General features: G+C 41.4%; 1 protein-coding gene across 1 annotated transcript; it reads right to left on the bottom strand.

Annotated features, from left to right (window-relative positions):
• Nucleotides 1-812: 812 nt before the first annotated feature.
• On the bottom strand, nucleotides 813-27,694 carry LOC127580755 (cleavage and polyadenylation specificity factor subunit 6-like). Its single transcript, XM_052034577.1, has 9 exons — nucleotides 27,618-27,694; nucleotides 22,363-22,617; nucleotides 18,643-18,746; nucleotides 16,762-16,907; nucleotides 11,191-11,295; nucleotides 8,638-8,962; nucleotides 4,305-4,399; nucleotides 1,571-1,724; nucleotides 813-1,357 (listed from the first exon to the last, which is right to left on the bottom strand). The coding sequence occupies exons 1-9, from the start codon at nucleotides 27,690-27,692 to the stop codon at nucleotides 934-936; spliced, it is 1,683 nt and encodes a 560-aa protein (XP_051890537.1). The 5' UTR covers nucleotides 27,693-27,694; the 3' UTR covers nucleotides 813-933.
• Between the last annotated feature and the right edge of the window lie 296 nt (nucleotides 27,695-27,990).

The raw sequence follows: 27,990 nt of genomic DNA, 5'->3' as shown, positions 1-27,990 counted from the left end.
CACAGCTTAGCCAGATCATCAAACAGAAAAGCAAACAAGCATAAAGGGTTTTCTTTCTATAGGTAGAGGATTTAAAAGTAGTGAAGTTATGCTGAACTGTATGGAACCTTGGTTAGACTACATTTTGAGTACAATGCACAGTTCTCATCTCATTATAAAATGGATTAGAGGCACTGGAATAGTTCTGAGACTTACAAGGTTACCAGAAATGTGAGGGAATACATATCAGGAAAAGACGAACAGACCGAACAACTTTTCTCTTGAGGAGAAAAAAAGAGGCCAAGAGATGACCAAATAAAGATCTTTAAAATTATGAAAGATCTTGACGTTGTAGATACAGAACACATTTTCACCTGAGGGGAAATGCACAACTGGAGGTCAATAATACAAGACCATCACCAGGAAGCTCAATTGGTAATTTAGAAAAATCTTCTATACCAAGAGTGGTGGGAGTGTGAAACTCACTTCTGTAGGGAGAATTCAAAGTGTACAGTGTAGTCACCTTCAAAGGGAGGCCAAACAAGCATATGAAAAGGAACTAGAGGGTCATACTGACAGGAATCTGAACAGCCTGTGCAGTGTACACTATGTAATTGATCTACTGTTGGTTGAGACATGGCACTAAGTTACCAGCCTCATATTTAAAGACATGGACTGCAGACTGGGATTAGCCAAAAAGTAGTTATGGAAAAGATGCATGAAAATGATCAACATTTAACAATTGATCTTATAACAGAGGCATTATCGGCTGCGTGCCTTTAAAGACAATTTGAAAATCTATTTTGCTGGAATTCTGTATGGAAGATGCTAAATTGGGTCATCACTGTAGATTTATTTACAAGATATTCAGTTTGTATATTCATTTACAAGATATTCAATGGCTTTTATATATATAATGCATTGTCCAAAAAGACAAAATCAACACACATACCATCAAAACTGGTACTCTCTGTCCTTTTCTCGTTTTTTTCTAAAATATTTTTCTTGACTGTAATCTTGTCCTTTTCCACTCTTTTCAGAATAAACATGCCAGGGATCAATATTTCTGGAAGTATATCTCACAGAGTCACAAGGTCTTTCTTGACCAAAGCTGTCTCTTTGATCTCGGCTTCTGTCTGAATGGTGATCTCGGCTTCTGTCTGAATGGTGATCTCGGCTTCTGTCTGAATGGTGATCTCTCCGAGGAGAATATTCACAATGAATCCTTTGATGATTTTGTTGCCTCTCTTGATCATAATCCATTTTTTTCTCTTGATAATGACCATCACTGGAACACGGACTCCTGGAACGATCTCTCACAGATCCACTTCTCTCCCCAGATCTCTGATTTTCTTTGCGCCTTAGATATTCATGCTCCCTTATTGTGAGTGATAAAATGCAAACTCATTAGCATAACCATTTACTGCATTTATTCACCCAAACATTTTGCATCTTGTCAAATTACCAGATAGCACATCTTTAATCATTGACTTCTACCTTAGCAGAATCATGGGCAAGAAAATTCAGTGCAAATAGAAAAACAAAATTTAATATACAAGCTGCTGAACATTCTGCAAGAAAAATAAATTACCGTAATCCTGAGGAAAATTGTTTCGATTCTCCTCCGTGCAGCTGATTTGGAGGACAATTTAATGAATCCCTGTAATTATCTTGTGCGACTGCTTTGGACTTTTTAACAAAAGAAACAAGCCTAAGGAGACTCCCATAATCTTCCGAACAGTCATCTGAAACAGGGATGGAGGAAAAGTTATTTTAGAAAACTACTTATCTGTCCTTTCTTGGATGAAAAAATTTCTTAGAAAATAAATATATGAAAACATCCATCTGCTCTCATTTGAAAACTTTTAAGATGGAGAAAACTAGCAATTGCACAGCATTGAAACAAAATGTTTACTCATTACCAAAGAAGTCAATCTTTAATACTTGCTGCAAACATCAATAAGTAAACTAAACTGGCTGTAAAGTGCCGTGATATCATGAATAAGCAAAACATGTCTTATACGTCCAAGTTTCTTCTCACTATCCATCCACATTTAACTTGGGTCACGTGCAAATTCAGGGAAGTGTTCTTTCACAGCAAGAATAGTCCACTTTTCAGTCAGCACTTGCACTATTGCAGTGATGGAGCTACACAAACTGCAGGTTTACTTACTGCAGTAACTGAATAAATATTTAGAATCCCCACACCTTTTGAATTTATTTCGTCAATGAGCATATCGGAGGCACAACCAGTATTTTTGTCCATCTCCATCTGCCGTCAAGTGGTAACAGAATAAGGACTCGTCAGGCTGTGAGGTTAGATTGTAATGGAATAAAGTCCTGTTGCTGGTGATGGCCCAGAGCACCTAATTAATGCCCAGGTAAGAGTTGCTTGATTTGTTCTGAATCTTAACGAAAGTGTCATGTAACATGTTGGAGAAAGGACAAGACTTCTTAAGGACCAATCCCCATCAACACAGTCATGGATAAAAGCATCTGCATTGAGTAAATTGGCAAGGATAAGGGCAAGGAAGTTTATCCCTGGTGTCAATTCGCACATATTCTGCCACAGACTGGTCTGGCAGCTATATTTTTCCAGAACCCTGTGCTGCGATTAATAAGCCACTTGTTACTGCAAACATTGAAGGCCTCCACCAAGAATACACTGTGCCCTTGTTACTCTCATCAGCCAAAGGACAGTAGGTGGTTTCATCCCCAGTGCTTAACTTGCAATCCAAGATCAACATTAAGGACTAATGGATGTGCCCCACTGCTGTCAAGGGAACAGAACGTATCCATGGATTGTGATTTTAACAGTTGAAGATGCTGATTTCAAGTAACAAGTTTAACTACAACTCTAACAGGTGACTGCTTGACTGGTCTGCATGACAAATTGCCCAATTTTGTACATTAATCCCCAAGGGAAGCAACAGCCATCATGTTCGAGTGGCAGCATATGTTCCAAAGACGACTCAGTCTATCTCTACTCCTATTTATGTTCTGCTTGCAGAGAAAAACTTGGGATAAAATAATAAAAATATGACCATCGGTTCATATTTCAATCAGTTTTGACCCTTTGACATTGTACATGCATATTACTTCTAACATACACAACTTCAATGAAGTGTTTCAACTCATTCAACTTGCTTCTCAATAAAAATCCCAAGCCTTTTTTTTAAAATAGCTCTAGAAAGTAGATCATTCTTTCAGTTATGGGGGCGGCACAGTAGCGTAGAGGTTAGCGCAATGCTATTACAGCGCCAGCGATCAGGATTGATTCCCATCGCTGTCTGTAAGGAGTTTGTACATTCTGTGTGGGTTTCCCCCAGGTGCTCCGGTTTCCTCCCACATTCTAAAGACATACGGGTAGGTTAAACATGGGTTTAAAATGGGTAGTGCGGACTCATTGGGCCGGAAGGGCCTGTTACTGTGTTGTATAAATAAAGTTTAAAATTAATAGCTTGACAAATGTTTGCCACTGCAAATGGACAATTTGGGAAAAATCGGTAAAGAAAATAGTAAGTTGTACAGGACAATAATGAGACCCATATTTAAAAATACATATTGTATACAGTATTGGTCTCCTTATTTTGAGGAAATATGCTGTGTTGGAAGTAGTTCATGGGTAGTCTACTACACTAGACCAACACCTAGAATGGGTGCGCTGCCTTATGAGGAAAGGTTGGATAGGCTAGACTTGTCCCCACTAGATCTTAGAAGACCAAGAAGGGACTAGATTCAAACACAAGATCCTGATGGAGCTCAACAGGATGAATCTAGAACTAGCTTCACTGTTTAAAATTAAGAGGTGACCCAGAGAAGACAGGAACAAGGTGAAATTTCTTCTGAGTTACACAAGTCTTTGGACCTCTCTTCCACAAGAAGCAGAGCCTTTGAATATTTTTAAGGCAGAGTTAGATGGATACTTGATAAGCAAGGGGAAAGGCCACTGTGGGAAGTTAGAAATGTGGAGTTTAGATTACAGTCAGAACAACCATGAATGGAAGAGAAGGTCTGTGGGTCCTAGGGAACTACTACTGCTCCCAATTCATATGTTCATACGGGAGAACTGAAAGTACACATGGAGATGTCTTCAGAGAGCACAGCCCACCTTTGAAAGTTCTATCTTGCCTTCTTTAGATTACATATAGGAAACAAATGTGCATTAATATTTCTGATGAAAGATCATTAACTGACCAGCTGTATACTGAGTGTCATCTTTTTTGCAGATATGAACTCCACATTCCTAACTTCCCACAGTAGCCTTTCACCTTGCATCTGCAGCATTTTGCTTTAGGCTAACATTTAGTTGTTTGTTTACTTACCTTTGCTCTCATCATTACTCGTTAAAATAGTCCCTTTTCTATCAAGTTCTTTTGTGATCTCCTTGCTTTGCAGTGTCTCTTGAAAACCTGGCTCCCTGTGAAACAAACGGCCTTAATTAAACAAGACTTTAGAATTCAACTTGCAGCAGGGCAAGTGATACTGGATCGGATTTGCTGGACTGAAGGTGCAATGAAAACCTCCAACAAGTTATCAAATGAAGAACCTAAAGAGCTCAGATTAAAAGCATGCTCTGCATAATTGACACCTTCCTGAACTTCTACAGGTCAAAGAATAAACAATGTGATAAGCACTGAACCACCAGGCTACAAGGGCATGCAGTATATACTGAGATCTCCACGTTCAGCCAAGATTGCAGACTGGTTCTAAAACAATGGCACTTCAGGTTTAAGCAGAATTCATTGATGGAACAGTAAAAAGGTCATTCCTTCCGATGCTCTCTGGCAAAACATGCATGGATCCCAGGGAGAAAGAATGCATCAGCCCCTCAAGCACATGCATAATAGTGGAAATGAATGACAGCAGGCCATCACAATCAGGAGTCCAAAAATCAGGAAAATAAGCCAAGGTTTAAAATTAATAATGTACAGCGGGTACAAAAAGCCACACATACAGTACAGAAAGCAGTACAAATTGAAAACTGTGTACCTAACCAGAGTGAGACAGAATTGCAAATATCATTGAACGTCTCAAAAAAATGAAGAGTCCAATAAACCCTGTAAGTACAGTCAGTTATGAGGTCAAGAACAAAAGATACAGGATGTCTTCTGACCCTTTGTACCTGCTCCACCTTTCAGATCATGGCTGACTTTTTAAACCTGCACTCTTACCTGTATCTACCTATCACCACCTTGTGCCCAACCCGCCTCCCCTCTTTTGTCCACCTGTCACTGCTCTGCTTTTCCCTCCTATATATTGGGCTTCCCCTTTTCCTATCTTCAGTCCTGAAGAAGGGTCCTGGCCTGAAACGTTGACCGCCTGCTTTTCTCCACGGATGCTGCCTGGTCTGCTGAGTTCCTCCAGCGTCGTGTTTTTCATCCAGATTCCAACATCTGCAGTCCTTCGTTTCTCTGACTTTTTAACCACTTTGTCTCTTCCCTGAACTAACCCCTACCCCTCGATTCCCTTAATATACAAAAATCTCTCTCTTGAATGCACTCAGCAACTGTTTCCACAGCCCTCATTTTAGACAATTCCAAAGCTTCACCAAGCTCTGGGTGAAAAAATGCCTTCTCACCTCAGTTCTGAATGGCCAGACAGTTACTGAGTCTGCAACCCTTGGTTCTAGAAACCCCAGCCAAAAGGAACACAGTTTCCCAGCACCTATGCTCTCTAACCCTGTAAGAGTTTTGCATGTTTCAATGAGACCAGCACTGATTCTTCCGATCTCAAGAGCGTATACCCCACTTGACCAGGAATCAATCTTGCACTCACTTTATTGTGAGTATATCCTTCCTTAGATAGGGAAACCAAAACTGCACACAAATTTCCAGTGCAGTCTCAGTGGGGATCCATTTGATTTCAGTTTATTCCTCTCTCCATTTGAGTTTGTCAGTGGTGGAAAAACTAATGGAAATATTGTCAAGGACAAAATTAATTCACATTTGAGAACCATAGAACCAAACAGCACAAAACAGGCCCTTCGGCCCACCATGTTGTGCCGTCCATCAAACCACCCTCACACTATCTAACCCTTTCCTCCCGCATATCCCTCTATCTCACATTCCTCCATGTGCCTATCCAACAAACTCTTGAACCTGTCCAATGTATCTGCCTCCACCACCACCCCAGGCAGTGCATTCCATGCACCAACCACTCTCTGGGTGAAAAACCTCCCCCTGACATCTCCCCTGAACCTGCCACCCATAACCTAGGTATGGGTTCAAACATAGGTAAGAAAGGAAAGCCAGCCTAGATTTACTAAAGTCGAATCACACCCGACTAATTTTATTGAAGTTAATTCTTTCAAGTAACTGATGATTGAAGATAGTGCAATACACGTTGTACATATGAAGATTCAAAAGAGATCTGACAATGTACCACATAACAATGGTATCTTGAGTAGATAATTGGCTTAGAATGAGAGAAGTTTGTCCAACGGAAGTGAAGCAGTGTGGTTCATCAGGGCTTGGTATTTGAAAATGCTTTTCTAGTTTGGACTTGGATAAAAAAAACAAAATTGTGATAATAAGTAGACCCCCAGGTAGATGCAAATTAATACTGGCAAGTATTAAGTGATACCCTTTGGAATAAATACAATAGGGTTAGACAGGGTGATGGTTAATACAATTTAAATTATATTATTTTAAGGAGGCTGCCAGAGCAAAGACATGCAAGTCTGGATACTATCTTGAAGGTGCGAGGTAAAGTAAATAACAATATGGGATATTTATAAGTGGAACCATTGTATAAAGAAGAGAACCTTGTTAAACTGCCATATGCCATTACTTAAGTGGAATTGTGTATTAATCACTATAACTATTAATAAAGTAATAAAGTGGCCAGAATTAAATTGGAATAGTGTGTTTAACTCTAGCCACCATACTTTAGAAAAGATATCAACGCAACAGTGATACACAAGAATATGGATTGCAGAACCTGGAATTTTTCTACTTCATTGGCAAGTTGAAAATCTAATGGAGGTACTCACAATTATTAGAGAATTAAATAGAGAAAGTAGGGGGGAAAATGTTCCTTGATAGATATAGATAGATATACAGATCTTTATTTATTGTCACATGTACATCAAAACACACAGTGAAATGCATCTTTTTGCGTTACTGAGAATGTGCTGGGGGCAGCCGGCAAGTGTCACCACTCTTACGGCACCAACATAGCTCCTAACCTGAATTAAAATTAATTTATTTACCACAATGTGGACTGTTAAGATCTGAAAATGCACTAGATTGATGAATGGTGGAAGCATATTTCAAAGGAAATTTCAAAAAGCAATTAGGTATGTACTTGGACTAATTTGCAGTGTACGAGGTTTTCTTTGTGGGGAGGGTGGTGTTAGAGTTTGCATGTGGGACTTAGCTGCACAGATCTTTCTGAGAATATCAAAAATAAAACAAGAAGAATGGCATCCTCTGTTACAACGTTCTATGAATTTACATACCAACATTAATCTCAATTAAGTGTTCTTAGAAGAAGCCTTCAGGAACACATGGCAAGTGGCAAGAGGTAAGAGGAATTAAATTCGTGTGTTGCTTCAAGTTGGAACCAGCACCAATTCAGTTTTTCTTCAAATTTATAAAGTCTTTTCCCCAATCAGATACAAGCATAACTACTTTCAAATAAAAACACGTTAAATAAAAAAACTCAAGCTGCAATAAAATCAATCACTCCTTTCAGCATTATAACCTCCATTGACTTGTGGAATGATTGACCTTTGGCTGAGCAATAACCAGCAAAATACTGACCAAACTATTGAAAACATGCTCTAATTACAAAATACGCTGCTCATTTTAACAAAAGGGAAATTAGGGACGGGCCATTAAATGCTGGCTCAGCCCATGAAGCCCACATTCCTTGAATAAACAAAAAAAAAATTAGGTACAGAAGCCATTCATTGACTACATCACAACCTGCAAGCCCAATGTTTGTGCAGAAACAAAACAACATTAACTGGACCAAGAATGGCTCTGTGATTGCTTGAAAGCAATAAAGCTCTCCCTTTTACAGCTACTACCTCAGGAGGCTGAAGAAATTTGGCACGTCCCCTTTGACCCTCACCAATTTTTAATCGATGCACCATGGAAAGCATCCTATCCAGATGCATCACGGCTTGGTACAGCAACTGCTCGGTACAGCAACTGCTCTGCCCAGGACTGCAAGAAATTGCAGAGAGTCGTGGACACAGCTCAGCACATCATGGAAACCAGCATCCCCTCCATAAACTCTGTCTACACTTCTCACTGCCTCAGGAAAGTAGCCAGTATAATCACCCCACCCACCCCAGATATTCTCTCTTCTCCCCCCCTCCCATCAGACAGAAGATACAAAAGCCTGGAAGCACATACCACCAGGCCCAAGGACAGCTTCTATCCCATGGTTATAAGAGTATTGAACCCTAGTACAATAAGATGGACTCTTGACCTCACAAACTACCTCATTATGGGCTTACACCTTATTGTCTGCTTGCAGTGCACTTTCTCTGTAACTGTAACACTTTATTCTGCATTCTGTTATCGTTTTCCCTTGTACTACCTTAATGCACTGATGTGATGAAATGATCTGTATCTCGGTATAAAATTAATCTGATTAATCCAATTCTGCAAAAAATCAAATTTAAATAAAGCTTTAAATTCTCACCTTCCGAGTATTCTGTAATCTTTATAGTATGCATTAAACACAGGTGATTTCTTGTTTTCCAAAGGAGAAATGCTGGTGTTGGTTGGTGGAATGAAGGTCGCAGGATCAGTGCAAGCCGTATGCAATGACTGACTACGACTACGTCCACCAAGACCTAGACCTGGGATACTCGTAGAAGAAACATCCAACGAAATGAAGTCTTGTAACAGAAAGTTGGGAGAAATAGAAGAACCAGGATGGAGTTTACTTTCAATGATTGAAGCGGTTGATTTAACTGACAACTGCTCGAAAGGTGAAGGGGTTTGGTCTTGAAGGGTTGAATCGCCTGTCATTGAATGAAGATATTTAAGCGTATGCTGGATCTGCTGTGAAATTGGTTCTTTTCAAAGAAAAAGAAAACAGTCTTTGTAGTATCTAAATGGAAAGTTAACCAAATATAATCTTAAATACGGAATAATTTTTCATCTAGACTTTAGACAAAAGGTATCTGTAAGATCTTTCTAATGCATCAAAATATTTCAAGTTTCAGACAAATAATTTCATTGCTAAACAGAACCTAACTCCCAAAATCCATCAAATAAACATCCCAGTTGAGCAAAACAACACCCATTCATCCAGCACAACTTTATAAATAAATGCCATCACCGTGTTAATATACAAATAAATTCAAGCAATTTTTCCTCAGATATAGGTCAGAGGCTGGACATCTTGCATTAGTGGAACCTGGAAATCTTTCTCACTGAAATTAAAGCTACCAAGAGAAATGCTGTGGTTAAACAGCAAATACTCCATTATTGTTTGAAATAACTATTATTAATGCAATACACACAGTGGCCAGGAATATTACTTGTAAGGAGTAGGAATGGCGGGGGTATTTTTTTTACCATGTGTATTACAGTGATTTTTCTTGTTTAAGTTGACCAACTTCATAAATACTTTTCCTAGATATTATTTGCCAATAAAACTTCCATAAAATCAATTTACAGCGTCATGTTTTAGGAGGAATAATACTTTCACTTAACTTGCTCTTCAAGTTGCACAAAACAGTCTGCAAATTAAGTACCATCAGCAAATAATATCTAGGAAAAGTATTTATGAAGTTGGTCAACTTAAACAAGAAACATCACTGTGGCAAGGAAAGGTTAGACTTGTAAAGGTTTGACTTGTAAAGGTTTAATGGAACTTCCTTTGACAAGTCATTTCTTACAAGAATGGAAATAGCTGTAAACAAAACTACCACTTATAAAGCACTAATTCTACATAAGTTTTTTAAACTTTACCAGAAACTATGTGAATTGAGTAAAAGAGAAAATATATTAAGTGCAAGAAACTGGCATGGAATGGAAAAAAGTATTCCAAATTACTTCCACAGAAACTTCCAAGTGATCGTAGAACACTCAATTTGTTTGCTGCTCTTGTCAACTCATCTTAGATTAGAAACAATCACAATATCTTACTTATTTTAATTTGAGGGACAGAGAAACAAATTATCAATATATTGGCTGCACAATCTTTTTCTTTAAACAAAACTTTACGGGAGATTGGAAAAGCCAACAATGTAGTACTCATGATAAATGCCTATTTGGCCCTTGAGAATGTAGTAAGTCACCTTTCTGAAATACTGCTGTCCTTCTGAAGTTGCTCAGTTTTTGCTCAATACAGAGTTTCAATATTTAGACCAAGAGAAGGTAAAGAACAACAATAAATTTCCAAATCAGGATAGTGAGAACTAGTAAGGAAACTTGCAGGTGACCTTGTTCCAATAATATTTACTCATTGTTTTAGTTAAAGGCTGTGGGTTTCAAATGTGATGTTGAAGTAGTCTTGGCAAATTCCTCCAGTTCATTTTGTACTTTTAGAAGGGCTGCCAATCAAGCAGGCTTCTTTATCCTGGACAGTGCTGAGTTTCTCTAGTGCTTCTGGTATTACATTCACCCAGGAAAGTGGAGAGTATTCCATCACACTCTTGACTTGTCCTTTATAGCTTACAAAAGTTCTGGAAAGTCAGGTCGTAATTCGCTTGCCACAGAATACCCAGTTGTTGACTGTGTTTTCTAGCTACAGCGTGTGTACTCAAAAGCACTATTCAATCAAATAATGGATGCATGAACAAATTCTGAGGCTAGATCGAAAAGTACTAAATGGCCCAACAACTTTACCCACTGAGTAGCATTACACTCAAGGGAAACAAAATGGGTTAATTCCTGACCTACCCTCAATTTAATCATCTGAGCCACAGCAGAACTATTTGGTGTAATTAGTAAAAACATCTGTTCAAAAAGCAAAGCGTAAATTTCCCACTCAATCACCATCTAGAAGCACCTGAGCAAAGGTGGAAGGACAGGATTTAGCTCAGCTGTGATACTTCCCCGGACTCGCTGTAAATGCTGATAACCCAAATAATGATATTTAGGTATTGCAATGGAGGAAAGCCACAACTTGTAGAAATAAAAGTCAACAAATAGCCCATGCCTTCAAGAGAGGAATAAAAATGTTGGGAACTTGGCAGTGAAAGACAAACGCACATCAGTTTGAATATAGGGTTAAACGCACCTGGAATTGTTTCTCTTGAAGAATCAAATGCAGATTGGCCGTCGTTTCCATCATAACCATCAAAAACATCATCTTCTGCTGAATACAACTTTGATTTTTCCACTGCTGCAAGATAAAGAATATTGTGCTATAGACCACTGTACTATAGACCACTGTGGTAGACAGATGTCCTTCATATGAGAGAAATATTGTGTTATAGACCACTGTGCTATAGAGCACTGCGATGGACAGATGTCCTTCATGTGAAAGAAATAAAGCCAACAATCCAAAATGAAATCCACTTTCCTGTTTTCATTACTAGGCTACTTTCCCCTTAAAATACTAGTTTCCAAGTTCAGATTTATTGTCCTAGGCATACATAACCAGGGTATAAATGCCATGAAAATTAGTTTTTTGCAGCAGCAGCACAGTAGGACAAACACCAGTCAACATAAAACTTAAATTAAAATAAATTATACACAAGTTACATGACAAAATAAACATAACAACACTAGTTCAGGGAGGGAGCGAATCTCTATCTTCCAAATATTCTGAGAGAAAAATCCGTTTACTTCAACAAGAACCCACCAATTAAGCATTTTAATCAGATTCCAATTTTCCCTGTTCAAGTTCCAATATCAGATTCTTTAGTTTTTTCTACCACCTAAAACCTCTCAAACCTAGAATTTCCCAATTGATTTTCCAAGGGTTTTCTGAAACAAGGTGTTCCAAACTGACAAAAATCTTTCACCTTCAGCTTAGCTGAAAGCAGTCTTGCCAATAAAAATACCAGAAAAAAATCTGGTTATTATCGCAGTCCTGTCTGTTGGAGCTTGCATTGCGTCCTACATTACATGGAACTTTACTGGCTACAAAGCACTTTTGGACTTTGAGATTCTGGGATACAAAGACAAATTCTTTCTCAGTTGTGGCCAGTTGTTCGGGTTTACCATTGACCTCTTGACTTCTGTTCTTTATTACTTAGTTATGAATCAACAGTCCATGTGGATTTTGAAGAATATGGCTATATTCTCCCAGCTTTAAAAAAAAATGTATTCAGTATTCTAGTTCTAATTTCAATGTTTGACCAGTTATTGTAATTCTTCCTGTTCACTGCACAAAATGCAGTAATACAGACCCAGTGTAGCATTTCTTTCATATTATGAAGGAGACTTTTTTTTTAAATATCCCCTCGACCTTCTGATCCCTACTTTTATTTCCTATGATGTTCCACATCATAATTTTATTTTAAAGATAGTTATAAAATCTCAATTTATCCATGGAACATCTATTCTTTGATGCAAAGAGGAAAGTATACAGTAAATGGCAGGACCCTTAGGAGTATTGATTTACAGAGGGATCTTGGGGTGCAAGTCCATAGCTCCCTGAAAGTGGCAGCACAAGTGGACGGGTGGTAAAGAAGGCACACGGCATACTTGCCTTCATCAGTCGGGCATTGAGTGCAGAAGTTGGCAAGTCACGTTACAGCTGTATAAAACTTAGGCAAGGCGATTGCATGCAAACCTGGTCGCCCCATTATAGGAAGGATATGGAGGCTTTGGAGAGGGTGCAGAAGAGATTCACCAGGGTGTTGCCTGGATTGGAGTTACTAGCAATAACAAGAGGTTGCTTCCTCCGGAGCTTCAGAGCCTGAGGGGCAACCTGGTGGAAGCATCTAAAATTAGGAGAGGCATAGATAGGGTAGATAGAGTACTTTTCCCAGGGGAGAAATGTCAGATATTGGAGGGCGTAGGTGAGGGGGGAAAGTTTAAAGGAAATTTGTGAGGCCAGAGAGTGGTAGGTGCCTGGAATGTGCAGCCAGTGGAGATGGTAAAGCAAATAAGATAGCAATGTTTAAGACACATTTAGACAGACGCATGGACAACAGACAGAAGCAGGGAATAGAGGGATATGGACAACATGGAGGCAGATGGGATTTAGATCGGCATCATGGTCAGCGGAGACATAGTGGGCTGAAGGGCCTGTTCTTGTGCTGATCTGTCCAACGTTCTACAATTCTGCACCCTTATCTTTTAACAGCATCTTAGAGCAGATCTTTTATACTGTTTAAGTTAGTTTCAAAGTTATAAAATAGTTTTTTATGCATTCTAAGTATAAAATATATATACATTTTAAACTATGTACTATATTTTTGTTTGAAAGAACTTTGATATAAATGTAACTGAATGCAAAAGACAATTGCAGATATTCAATGACCCCAATCTCACAGAGTCTATAGCCTACAGGTCTGGAACATGGAGGTGGTAATGGGCTCGGTCAGAAAGTAAGATATTCACCAGCCATGAAAGCCCTTCCATGAATTCAGCTGGCTACGTGCTCAGACAGCCCCTACACTGCCCTCACTAACAAGATGCTGAGCTTGCAGAAGACTCTGCTCGGCACCATGCTGAAATACACAGCACAGAGCATGTGGTCAACAACTTGGGGGCAATGAGAACTTTGTCCCATCCATTCCATACTGTAACCACTACTATTTACAATCTCTTCCTGCGCAATGTACCTTCACATCTCATTGAATCATTCTTCTAGTCAAGCACCCCTTACCTTTCACCACATTATCCATGACCTCTTTTTAGAGCACAATTACGTGGTGACGACTGTTTTCCCAAATGGTTTCCAATTCCCCTAAGTGTTGAGACCATAACCAAGCACCTTCAACAAAAGCACTCCCATACTGTGGCTGTTTACCAATTTCATCCCAAACCAGCTGAATGTAATTAACATCTCCAATTTATTGCCCTAAACTTGCCGCAATTCCCTATTTATAATCCTGTACTGTTTAATGATCTGTTATGCAGATTGAGTATTGACAATTTTCATTTTTATTCCTTAACTGGATTCTGTTTAAAGCCAACCCTTGCATTTCAATGTTGTGACAGACTAATGCCACTCCACACCCATATTTTCCCTCTCAATATTCCTAGTTTCACAACAGAGATAAAGTTCGCCATCCCATTTAAACTCAAGACGGGTCATACCCTGTACAGTCATTAATGCTTCCAACAATCAGATGCTTTGTAAGTTTACAGATATAGTGCCAGAGTGTTTAGTTTATCAGACTGGCACCGCGAGACCTATGAATCAGGTACGAGTGTGAGTCCCATCATTCCAGTTGGAGAACTGAAGTAAGTATGGATTAAAACGTCAGCAATTGTATGAAACTACCAGTGTTGTAAAATGCCATTCCCCAGTTTGGTATTGGTATTGGTTTATTATTCACTTGTACTGAGGTACAGTGAAAAACTTGTCTTGCAAACAGATCGTACAGGTCAATTCATTACACAGTGCAGTTACATTGAGTTAGTACAGAGTGCATTGACGTAGTACAGGTAAAAACAATAACAGTACAGAGTAAAGTGTCACAGCTACAGAGAAAGTGCAGTGCAATAAGGTGCAAGGTCCAACAAGGTAGATCGTGAGGTTATAGTCCATTTCATTGAATAAGGGAACCGTTCAATAGTCTTATCACAGTGAGGTAGAAGCTGTCCTTAAATCTGGTGGTACGTGCCCTCAGGCTCCTGTATCTTCTACCCGATGGATGAGGAGAGTACACGAAGCCTACACTCCTAATCCAGATCTGGACCATGCAACTCCAAACCCACCAACGTGGTTGACTTGTATCTGTGCACTCAGGGATGGACAATAAATGCCAGCACTGCTAGCAACATCCACTTCCCATGAACAACATAAAACTCAGAGGATGGTTGGAGCTGGCGGAGGTAGATACTCTCACAACATTAAGAAGTAATGAGTCAAGAACTTGAATTGCCAAGGATAGAAGATATGGATCCAAATGCTAGTAAAAGTGTAGATCAGTATTTGAAGGTTGGCATGGACATGGTGGGCCAAAGAACCTATTTCTCTGCAGCATTTGCATCAGTGCCTCTACTTCCTCAGGAGGCTGAAGAAGTCTGGCATGTGCCCTTTGACCCTCACCAATTTTTATAGGTGCACCATAGAAAGCATCCTATCCGGATGTATCACGGCTTGGTATGGAAACTGCTCTGCCCATGACTGCAAGAAACTGCAGAGAGCTGTGAACACAGCTCAGCACATCACGGAAACCAGCCTCCCCTCCATGGACTCTGTCTACACTTCTCGCTGCCTTGGTAAAGCAGCCAACATAATCAAAGACCCCACCCAGCCTGAATATTTTCCCTTCTACCCCCCTCCCCCACCCCCAAAAATCAGGCAGAAGATACAAAAACCTGAAAGCACGTACCATCAGGCTCAAGGACAGCTTCTATCCCACTATTATAAGACTATTGAACGGACCCCCTAGGACGATAAGATGGACTCTTGACCTCACAATCTACCTTGCTAAGGCCTTGCACCTTATTGTCTGCCTGCACTGCACTTTCTCTGTAACTGTAACACTTTATTCTGCATTCTGTTATTGTTTTCCCTTGTACTACCTCAATGCACTGATGTGATGAAATGATCTGTATGGATGACATGCAAAACAAGGTTTTTCACTGCACCTTGGTACACGTTACAATAATAAACCAATTTACCATTACCCTAACTATGACTCATTCCCCATTTCAATTTCTTTATTTTTTTGTTATATATTTTCATTTGATATCATACCCACTTCTCCAATATTTTCCCTTCTCATTGCAAAACCTTTTCTTTTCCATCTGTGAAAACTTTCCTCCTTTTTGGTACCAAACCTTTTGCTTTAATTGTGTTTAATTCTGATCTCTTCTTTTCCCCCACCCCCTCCCATCAACACCCCCAACAAAACCTATCAATCTCTTCCTCCTTAAGTATATCTTGAGCCACCCAACCTTCCACTATTTAAACTATACCACAACTGGGAAAAGTGCAAGCAGAGACTGCATTCCTAGAGATCATCCAGTGTGGTATCACAGAGGTGGTAAAACAGTACATTGTTCCAAAACCTCTGCTCCTTGTACTTCTGTTACCCAAATACAAATTTTACTGCACAAAGTTGGATAATTTCTAAATAGACATTAATCATAGCCAATATTGTTCCCAGCTTCCCAGGTTTAATGTCCAAAAACTGCAATAACTTATGAGCTGGAACAATCATGGGCAGGAATCAGGAGGTAACCTTTCTTAATGTTTCACATTATTTGGGATTTACAATATAAATTATACAATTCTAATCCATTATTAAATCACGCTTCAAAATAACCTCTTGTTTTAATAATGTGATAAAGTGCTACATGAAAGAGATGGGTGCTTCAAGCAGTACACAAGTTTTGATGTGCAGTACCTTATATATGCAGAGATAGTAAGCATTCTACCACAGCAATATCCCAAACAGTAGCAAGATGATAATCAGTCATTTTTTGATATTATGACAAAAATGACAATACTGTTATTTCATTAAAAAAAATTTAAAAGCTTTAAGCCAGATTAATTTTAGGCAGTTGCCCTTTCACTTTTCTAAGAAATGAATGCTGTTGCCATTACAAAGACATTCTGATAAAGTTGCCTCATCAGTTAATATAAACAATATGTATACAACAAGACTAATAGTATTATGGAATGAAATCCTCTGTAGTCTATTCTCAGATAGCCAAAAGTAACTTCTAAACTTACCATTTATGAACTGTGTTTCAAAATACTGGCGACTTGCTACGGAATAGGGCCGTACATCAGGAACCCTCTCGTGAATTTTTCTCTTTGGAAGCATTTCCAACAATCTGTTCATATCCCACTCTGAAGACAAATCCACTTTGGCAAATCTAAAACAAAAACAAGTGATTATTTTTTTTAAATCCAAAATGACCCTAATTCAGTAATGCACCTTTATTTTATAGGCAGACCGATGTTTCAGTTAAGAGGGGTATGAATCAAGTTTAGCTTTCGTTATTCATTCTCTCCTCGTCTCTCCATCTCTGGTCTTTAGTGCTCCCACTGTCCCACCACTTAGAGGTACACATTCAGCACCACCCACCCCACCCCCATTCTGGAATCAGCGGTTAGTGCGACCCTATTACAGCACCACAATTGAGGTTCGATTCCCGTCGCTGTCTGTAAGGAGTTTGTACATTCTCCCTGTGTCTGCCGGTTTCCTCCCACATTCCAAAGGCACAAGGGTAGGTTAACATGGATTTAAAATAGGCGGCACCAACTCATTGGGCAGGAGGAGCCTGTACCGTCCTGTATAAATGAAGTTTTTTAAAATCCTAGCCTCTTTCTTAAAATCCAGTTTTCCTATCAATCTTTTGTTCATCACCCCTCAAACTCCTTCTTTAGAGAAGTAATTCTGAGTCAATTATGAATTCACAGAAGCTCCAGAGATAACTTCAGTGCTAGAAGCAATTCTATTGCAGCTGTTCAGGTAGCAGCTACTGGTCAAATTCTGGTCTCATAACAATGCTAAAGTTAATGAATTGCACTGTATTTTATGCAATGGTAGAAAAGCAGTCAAATACGGATATCCAAAAGTTGTTGACAATTAGGACACTGAATTAGGTGTGCAACTACATTTCAGTTTCTGTGCCAGCATTGAGACACAATAAACAGTGCAAAACTGCTGTATTTACACAGTAGGTTTGAACTAAAGCAACCCAAATGTCAAATCCAATCAAACTTAAATGTGAGGAAGTACCAATTATTGACAAACCACTTCTTTTTGGGACTGAAAACATTCCTTCAAGTTTTAAGTGTTGATAGGAAATATTAAGAATGACATTTTTTTTTAAATGAAGTTTTAAAACAAACATTTCATTATGACAGGAGGTTTCCCATGAACAGGTTGCTTTTGTCTACTTTCCACCTATGACGAAGGGTCTTAGACCTGGAACATGAACTGTTTTTCTTCCCACAGATGTGGCCTGATCTGCTGAGGATTTCCAATTTTTTTTTATTCTTAGATTTCAGCATCTAGAGCTTTTCCGATTTTCATTATCCTTTTTCTGCTTAAAGGAATGTCTTTCAATATTTTTCTTGCTATGTGAATTGAGATTAAATACAACCACTTTAAGAAACATTTTCTGCTGGGTCCCACATCCTTACTTCTTTTGGTCCCAGGCATCCCTCTAACTGCCACTCATCGTTTTCCAATCCTAAACTTTCAAGTCTAAAGTTCAAAAAATACATCACCTCTCTCCCAACATAATTGTGCTTTCTTGCCAAAAATAATCTTGCTCCTTCCTGCATGCACCAATACTTGTTTCTGCTTCCTTTCCCCTAGCAGTGAGTAGCCTCCATTAAGTTACTAAGGGTATAACATTACCACAGTAGTGAAGAACTTGTCAGCCAGGAGCACCTCTGCAAATCTGTAGTTGAATTGAGTGGACAGGAAACTTCCCATCAACAATTAACACTTGAAGAAACGAGTCTGCAGTTTCACAGAACACCATGATTGTGGGACAGTGATGATTTAATTGACTTAAGTTCTTGTCTGGATGGAAGCAACCCTGAACTAAACATACAAAATTAACCACAGAAGCTTTTATACAACTTCTCACTTACCCTTTCGATTGGCCGCCTTTTGGAACTTCATAAATTCTGATTTTATCAACATTAAATACTCCTGCAGAACGAATGGAAGCTACCAAGTCATCAGTGGTTGTCCACTGTAAGAAACCAATATATAAACCTAATCAGAACCAAGATAAAACAGCTTTTCCATTGCTAAACCTTTTGATTCCTCACTGCACGTGCACAGCTTGCTATATTTATTAACTGCTCATACATTTTCATCCTGCGTGTCAAATATTCTTTTTAAATTACTAATGCTAGCAGTTCAAATCCAATTCTATAAAAGATTTAACTAAGAGCAAAACAAGCACCAAAAAATGTCAAAGCACTCATAATCCTTTTCTAGCATTCTTCCAAAGGCACTTCAGGCAACTAGTCACTGACTCCTTACAAGCAACAACCTCATGCTCACTGATCCTCCCACCCAGCTCATTTATTTCCGAACAAGTTCAATCATCCATCCTACTTCTCCCACCACCACTGCCTACTTGGAAAATACTGCCTTGTATTCTGCTAATGAATGTTCAGCACATTGCACTTCCTTCAGGAGTAACAACTCAATCTCAAACAAGACTTCCCCATTGTGGATGACTGCATTGAAGTTGGCTTTGACTGATACTTGTGTTAAACACTACACACTGTACCCGGATATCTCCATGACCTGCCCAAACCACCACAGTGGTGTTGCAGCTTAATCTATTTCCTCCCCTCATTCATCTGGCATTCTCTTTCTAAATATCTCATCAGCTTCTACCCCAAATGATTTCTCTGGGAAAAAAAATAATGGTGTCACCTCCTCCCAAACTTCAGGCAACTTCATCTTCCATCAGGCTTTACTCTGAGCAGCTCTTCATCCTCAGTGATCTCAATCCTAATCTCTACTCACCTTTGTCTTCTCTTCTGAACTCTCTTATCCATATGGTCATTCTCAAAACTGACATCTCCCATGGTTTGTTTAATCCTGTGATCTAAACCATAGACAAGACCACGTCCAAACACTTTCTTGTTGCTCTATCCTCTGCCACAACACCACTCACTTCCTTTAGTGTCTTTCAAGTCCATTAAAAACTGTATTTTTTTTAAAACCTACCGATCCAGCCCTTGGCTCTCACTTTCCCACAATACTTCTGCCAATCTGAGTTACTACCATCTTTGTAGAACAAAACAAAGCACCTTTCATCAGTAAAATCTTTACTCTCTATCATCCCAGTAAACTCCCTCAAGTTCAAGAGTCACAAGCTTAATCATATCTGAACCACACTTATTTAGCAATCAATTCCCAATCATGCAGAATTACAACAAATGTTGCCAGGCTGATCAACTTGTACACAATGTTACTGAATCACCGCCAAAACTTTTGTCCACTACCAAACATCTCTTTAGAACACTTCGCCACCTCCCTCCCCCAACCCGCACAATCAGGAACTTTTTTTAAAGAATAATTACTGTATCTGTTCAGCTGCCTTAGCTTCCTACTGACCAATGTGCCAAATCTCACCAACACATTTTTGTGAATAGTTTCTCTGCCCGTCCCTTTCTCCCCCTCAACTGGTCCCACCCATACGCTCTGCCTCAAGCACTTCCTAGCATGGATAGAAGATTGGCAGAAGGCAGACAGTAGGGATAAAGGGGTCCTTTTTAGCTTGCCGGTGACCAGTGGAGTTCTGCGGGGGTCAGTGTTGGGACCGCACCTTTTCACTTTATACATTATTGATCTGGATGAAGGAACTGATGGTATTGTGACCAAGTTTGCAGAAGATACAAAGATAGGTGGAGGGACAGGTAGTGTCACAGAGGCAGGGAGTCTGCAGAAGGACTTGGACAGGTTCGGAGAATGGGCAAAGAAGTGGCAGATGGAATACAGCGTAGGGAAGTGTGGGGTTATGCACTTTGGATAAGATATCTTTATTAGTCTTATGTACATTGAGACACACAGCGAAATGCATCTTTTGCGTAGTGTTCTGGGGGCAGCCCGCAAGTGTCGCCACGCTTCCGGCGCCAACATAGCACGCCTACAACTTCCTAACCCGTACGTCTTTGGAATGTGGGAGGAAACCGGAGCATCTGGAGGAAACCCACGCAGACACGGGGAGAACGTACAAACTTCTTACAAACAGCTGCTGGAATTGAACCCAGACTATTTTCTAAGTGGGGAGAGAATTCAGAAATCAGAGGTGCAAAGGGACTTGGGAGTCCTAGTGCAGGATTCCCTTAAGGTTAACTTGCAGGTTGAGTGGGTAATAAGGCAAATATAAGGTAAGCATTCAGAATCAGATTTATTATCACTGATATATGATGTGAAATTTATTTTGTGGCAGCAGTACAGTGCAAGGACATGAAATCTATAAATTACAAAAATAATTAGTGCAAAAAAAGGAATAATGAGGTAGTGTTCACAGACTGTTCAGAAATCTGATGGCAGAGGGGAAGAAGCTGTTCCTGAATCGTTGAGTATGGAGTCTGAATCATTCCGAGAGGACTAGAATTTAAAAGCAAGGATGTACTGCCGAGGCTTTATAAGACGTTGGTCAGACTGCATTTGGAATATTGTGAGCTAACTTAGGCCTGGTACTTTAGGAAAGATGTGCTGGCCCTGGAGAGGGTCCAGAGGAGGTTCACAAGAATGATCCCGGGAAGGAAAGGCTCAACCTATGAGGAGCATTTGATTGCTCTGGGCCTGTGCTCGATGGAGTCCAGAAGGACAAGGGGGATCTCACTGAAACCCACTGGATACTGAAAGGCCTGGATAGAGTGGACATGGAGAGGATGTTTCCATCACCAGGAGAGTCTAGGGTCCAAGTGCACAACCTCAGAATAAAGGGACATCCCTCTGAAACTGAGATGAGGAGAAATTTCTTCAGCCAGAGGGTGGTGAATCTGTGGAATTCTTTGCCACAGACGGCTGTTGAGGCCAAGTCATTGTGTGTATTTAAGGCAGAGATTGATAGGTTTTTTTATGGTAAGTGGGTTAAGGGTTGCAGGAAGAAGACAGGAGAATGAGGTTGAAAAAAATCAGCCATGATTGAAAGTCAGAGCACAATTGATGGGCCAAATGGCCTAATTCTGCTCCTATATCTTATGGTCTTACTCCCACTTAACCACTGACCACCTCAACCTTCCTGGCCAAAGTTGGCCAGCATGGCAGAAGGTTCAGGTACTGCCTTAACCCTTACAATTACTCCCATTACTGTTATTCCCACCCCAACATACACACTACCAAAAAAGAGCCCGAATAACAGTTTTTAATCCTTGCAAATAACAATCAAGTTGACATCTTCACACAGTAGCTCATTTTACTCCCAATTAAAGCAGCTACTTGAAGTCAACTGCTCGCCCCAACTCAGGAAGAAAACATTAATGAGGCCTGAACTCCTAACTGTTTGAGATCTTCCAAATGCTGTACTGGATAGACACTACAAACACAATGCAGGCATCCATACAAAAGTCTGTTTACACATCTATTCTTGATTATGAATTGTTTTCAAAGTAGCTCATTCCTTAGCTTCTACCCATCCACTATAACTACACTGAAGTAAACATGGTCATAATTATTCATAATTAGTTTCCTCATGCTAAGCATAATTGTCCAGTGAGCTGCCAGAAACATCCAATGCCACACTACAGTTCACAGTGCAGGCATGTTTAATGATGCATCATCGTATCACATCTCCCCACACACACACAGATATACCACACTGTAAACACACTCACCCACGTCAGATTGCCAATCAGCAGAGTCTTCTTCTCAGGAAGTAGAGGAACAACTGTAGCCGGGACAAAATATTTCGATGGAGCTGCTCTAGTTGGAGCAGCAGTAGTTGGGACAATTATATTACTTGATGAGCACTTTGGCAGAAGACTACAATTGTTATTTTCAGGTTTGAACCCATTATTTAAAGGCACTCCTATTATATCATTGATTAAATCATCATACAGATCCATCTGGCTCTGATTTTCATTTTCTGGCTGTGGGGGAGAAAACACAATGATGAACACTTCACATTTAATGTCATAAGTCACAGCAAAGAAATGAATAATATGCCCATCTTTAGAATGTTCTGTCTTAGAAGGACCCCCATTGTTTGTTTTTATACAAAGCTCTGCTCCATTCCACCACTTCAAATCATCTGGTAAAGTGAGGAAAATACTTTTACAACATGCATTTTGTTCAATATTTCCCTTATGTTGTGAATATTAAATAAACATCTATGAATACATCTAATTATCACTGTGGGGTGTCCTGGAATTTGCCTGAAAAAGGTAATTCCAAACATCTCCAAAATCTCATCAGCATTAGTGTATGGGGGAGAAAATATAAATCAATTTCTGAATTCAGAAATGGTCCAAATGAAGGGTCTCAACACAAAACATTGCCTGTCCGTGTCCCTCCATAGATGCTGCCTGACCTCCTGAATTCCTCCAGTGCCTTTTGTGTTGCTCCAGATTCCAGCATCTGCAGTCTGTGTCTCCTCGTTGTAGATTATTCTATCCCTAGGTTAACAGTAAAGACCACAGTCCTGCACTATATTTTTAACACTACAATTCAGAGGCCTTTTTGGAGAATAGAACAAAATACAACCTTTCATTTTGCCACAAGTGGCAAAGTAACACCATTTGCTGCTGACCTCGAAGAAAGTTAGCCACACAAATTTAACAAATTGAAGGGGATCCTCTAGCAGCTGTGATGTCACCAAGCCGGTGAGCAGCCAATCACGTTAAAGAATCTGCCACTGGACATTGAGGGGCTAATCTCTGTGTAGAAGCCTCTCGTCAAACACCTGAAGTTTGTATCGTGCCAGGAGGCCACAAGTGGCAATGGTGCTCTGTACACAGGATGCCCTAACACTACAAATGTATACAACTGATTACACTATGAATGTATACACTGAATGACACTATGAACATAAAGAAAGCCATTCACTATTTATAGAAATATATACAAGAAATACAAAAAATAAAGTGTTATTTTTAAAAAAAAAAGGAAATAAGACAATTCCGGGAAACAACATAGCCTTTGGCAGAGACCGGAATCACTGACAGCAACTTTTAGATTTCTTCGGTAAGATACATGCACTCAAAAAAATCTCAAAGTTGTTGCCAATTTCTTGATGCAATGATGGAAATACTTTCACTGACTTCAAAAACAAGAAAATCCAGTCCGTAAATGATAAACATTTGTTGCACCTGCCTAATCTCAATGGCTTTGCAGAATTTTTTACTGTCACTTGTTGAAATTGTGAACTGCAAATATAATTGAAAAGTATCCAGGTTCTTGTGAGGCCAATTTCAAGCACTTTAAAGAAACACTGTCAACAGTCAGTAATTTACAGATATGGATTCAATACACCTGTTCCTACATGTAACAATCAAATAATATGAAAAAAACTGCAGTAAAACAAAATCCTATTTTAAAAAGGCAACAGAATTTCCTAGAGTAAAGTAACGAACTTGAATGAACTGATGGGATGCATCCACCCGCAGTATACAAATTCACTTTGCAGATGCACTTTTCTAATGACAAACAACGTTAAATATTCCAATCCAAACAATAACATCCCAGAAACCAGCAGGAAAGGTAATTAGGAATGCACTTGAGATACTTGTCTTAAGAAAGCAAGGCACAGAATAGAAGAGCAGGGAGTACAAGACATCAAAAAAAGTACTGTGTGCAGTTCTGGTCACTACACTACTGTAAGGGTGCAATGCCACTAGACAGTGCAGAAGAGATTTGTTAGGAGTAGAGAATTATAGTTATAGGGAAAGACTGTCCCAGCTAGGGTTGTTATCTTCCAGAGGAGGTTTAATTATGATGGTGTAAACCGTTAAATATCTATTTCCCTTATCAGAGAATTCAGTATCTAAGGGACATATTTAAATCAACCGTAGAAAGATTAGAGATGAAGAGTGGAGATTTGTAAATCACTGTCTCAGAGGGTAGTACAGAGAGAAACTCTCACCGCATTTTGGGTCAAGTTGGGTGGACAACGTGGTTGGCACGGACAGGTTGGGCCGAAGGGCCTGTATCCATGCTGTAGTGCTCTGTGACTCTATTTAAAAATATCTTGAAGAGCCATAACTTGCAGGACAATGAATCAAGAGATAAATAATGGTAATAACCTAAAAGTACATTTTTTGCCAGTAGGATTTGCCAGTAGTGGCCTTTTTTAAAAAAATGAGTCCGTCGGACAAAGTTCAAACTAATTACAGAATTACTAAAAGAATAGTAAATTATGTTTTTAATTTCATGAAATTGCTTGATTTTATCTCAGCTTTTGAGACATTTCATTGATGTCTGTGGCTTGATTGGTTCTCTTGACCAGCATTTTTCACAATGCTCACTTTGAAGCAACCTATCACCCACCAGCAACAGTCTTCCACAACTCCCCCCCTTTGCTGGCTCCATCTGCCTATCATCCCAGTCCTCACCTGCTTCCACCTGTCAGCCCCTGCCTCACCTCTTCACGCTACGTCCCCTCTATGTTCTCAGTCCTAGTGCAGGGTCTCTGAACATTGACCATCCCTCTGCCTCCACAGACACTGCCTGACCCACTGTTTGTATTTTTGCTCCAGATTGCAGCATCTGCCAACATGCCAGCGGCTCTACTTTGTTAGGAGTTTGAGGAGATTCAGTATGTCACCTAAGACACTTACAAATTTCTATAGATATACGGTGGAGAGCATTCTGACTGGTTACATCACAGTATGGAGGCTCCAATGCACAGGATCGCAAGAGGCTGCAGAGGGTTGTAAACTCAGCCAGCTCCGTCACTGGCACAACCCTCCCCACCATCAAGGATATCTTCAGGATGCAGTGCCTCAAGAAGGCACATCCATCACTAAGGACTCTCACCTCCGGGACATGCCCTCTTCTCGTTACTACCATCGGGGAGGTGGTACAGGAGCCTGAAGATACACTCAGTGATTTAGCAACAGTTTCTTCCCATCCGCCATCAGATTTCTGAATGGTCCATGAACACTACCTCTTTATTCCTTCTTTTTGCACTATTTAATTTGCAATTTATAGTAATTTTATTTCTTTGCACTGTACTGCTGCCACAAAACAACAAATTTCATGACATACAAGTCAGTGACAATAAACCTGATTCTGATTCAACATCTGCAGTCTCATGTATCCATTTTTCAATAAGCTGTGTTCTCCATAATTAGATGATTAACAAAATATATGCTTATTTCATGATCAATTATATTCCTTGATGGCCACAGATGTCTAAAACAAAAGGGTACAGGTTTAAGATGAAAGGGGAAACATTTAAAGGAGACCCAAGGGCAGGTTTTTTTGTTTTACAGAGTGGTGGGTATATGGAACAAGTTGCCAGAGGAAGTGGTAGACGTGAGTACAATTATAGCACTTAACAGACATTTAGACAGGTACATAGATAAGAAAGGTTTAGAGGGATATGGGCCAAACACAAGCTGATAGGACTAGCTTGAGAAGGCATCTTGGTCAGTATGGACAAGTTGGGCCAAAGGACTGGATTCTGTGCTGCATAACTCTTTACTATTAAATAGGAACAAAACTCTGCCGTATATTATATGTATATATAGTTAAAACTGTCTAGCATCCATAACTGTTCAACTGTTAATGCACTGTGGACAAATCTCAGGAAATATTTCTTTTGATTTTTGAAATGTTTGCCTTGGAATAGAATAGTTCTGAAACGTTAACTTTTTTTTCTCATTCCACTGATGTCACCTGCCCTGCTGAGTGTTTCCAACATTTTGTTTCTATTTTGGAATAGTATTATGCTGCAGGGTTGTGATTAATTGCATCCCACCCAAACATCACCTTAATATCTTGATGGAATTATTTCCTATTCGCAATTAAGGTGGCAGAAGCAGTGTTATAAAGTGGGAACACTTTGAGAGAAGAACCTTAAACCCACTAAAACAGAAGTCCTGGAGGGTTGTTTAGTAGTGTGTGGTCCATCAGCTGGAATGTGGCAGGTATTTGCCCAGATCAAGAGAGGATGTCTGAGGCGTTGTTTGCAAAAGTACAACCCTGATAAATCAGTGAGTGGGTGTGTTTTGGGGGAGAATTCCCAGAATGGGTGTCAACAATCCCCTCCCCTCCCGAGGTACCTGCGCCCCGCCACCCCCAACAGGCCGAGCCTCCGTGGCCCCGCACACACTCCCCTCAAGGAGGAGGCCGACCCCTGTCCCTGGTCCCCCAACAACGGTTGACAGGACCGCTGCTCCGGTCCCACCGAGCGGCCGATGGTTCTCCCACGGCAGAACCCCCGACTGTCTCCCAGCACCCCCACCCCCGGCCCCCACTCCCCCCACCCCCGGTACCTGCTCCGGGCCGCCGGCCCCCGCTCCCTCCGGCCCCGGTACCTGCCCCGGGCCGCCGGCCCCCGCTCCCCCCACCCCCGGTACCTGCCCCGGGCCGCCGGCCCCCGCTCCCCCCCACCCCCGGTACCCGCTCCCCCCACCCCCGGTACCTGCCCCGGGCCGCCGGCCCCCGCTCCCCCCGGCCCCGGTACCTGCCCCGGGCCGCCGGCCCCCGCTCCCCCCGGCCCCGGTACCTGCTCCGGGCCGCCGGCCCCCGCTCCCCCCACCCCCGGTACCTGCCCCGGGCCGCCGGCCCCCGCTCCCCCCGGCCCCGGTACCTGCTCCGGGCCGCCGGCCCCCGCTCCCCCCGGCCCCGGTACCTGCTCCGGGCCGCCGGCCCCCGCTCCCCCCGGCCCCGGTACCTGCCCCGGGCCGCCGGCCCCCGCTCCCCCCGGCCCCGGTACCTGCCCCGGGCCGCCGGCCCCCGCTCCCCCCACCCCCGGTACCTGCTCCGGGCCGCCGGCCCCCGCTCCCCCCGGCCCCGGTACCTGCTCCGGGCCGCCGGCCCCCGCTCCCCCCGGCCCCGGTACCTGCTCCGGGCCGCCGGCCCCCGCTCCCCCCGGCCCCGGTACCTGCTCCGGGCCGCCGGCCCCCGCTCCCCCCGGCCCCGGTACCTGCTCCGGGCCGCCGGCCCCCGCTCCCTCCGCCTGCAGCAGCCCGTGCACCGCCATGTTCGAGTGGACCGCCATTTTAAAACAACCCATGGTGCCAAGCGGCTGGGCTGCGCCCTCTGTGGGCGCCCGGCGGTGCTGCAGGCGGAGGTCCGGCCCTGCCCTGACCATGCGTGCGGGACTGCCCAGCAGGGAGAGAGCACGGGCGACAACAACCAAGGCAGAACATAGCAAGCAATAATCCACATGGAGTCTCGACCCGAAGCGTCGACTGTTCATCTTCCTCCACAGATGCTGCCTAGTCTGCTGAGTTCCTCCAGCATTTCCAGTGTTGCTCCAGATTCCAGCATCTGCAGAATCTCTTGCGTCTCTATTA

The sequence above is a fragment of the Pristis pectinata genome, chromosome 20, assembly GCF_009764475.1.
Source record: "Pristis pectinata isolate sPriPec2 chromosome 20, sPriPec2.1.pri, whole genome shotgun sequence".
NCBI classification, from domain to species: domain Eukaryota; kingdom Metazoa; phylum Chordata; class Chondrichthyes; order Rhinopristiformes; family Pristidae; genus Pristis; species Pristis pectinata.
The sequence above is the reverse complement of the archived record's forward strand: the minus strand, read 5'-3'. Positions and strand labels throughout refer to the sequence as shown.

Coding starts and splice junctions, on each gene's coding strand:
- LOC127580755 (XM_052034577.1), bottom strand. CDS start 27,692: ATGGCGGTCCACTCGAACATGGCGGTGCACGGGCTGCTGCAGGCGGAG. Junction 16,908..18,642: donor AAAGGCGGCCAATCGAAAGG/GTAAGTGAGAAG, acceptor TTTTTGTTTTAG/ATTTGCCAAAGTGGATTTGT. Junction 1,358..1,570: donor CAATTTTCCTCAGGATTACG/GTAATTTATTTT, acceptor ACTCACAATAAG/GGAGCATGAATATCTAAGGC.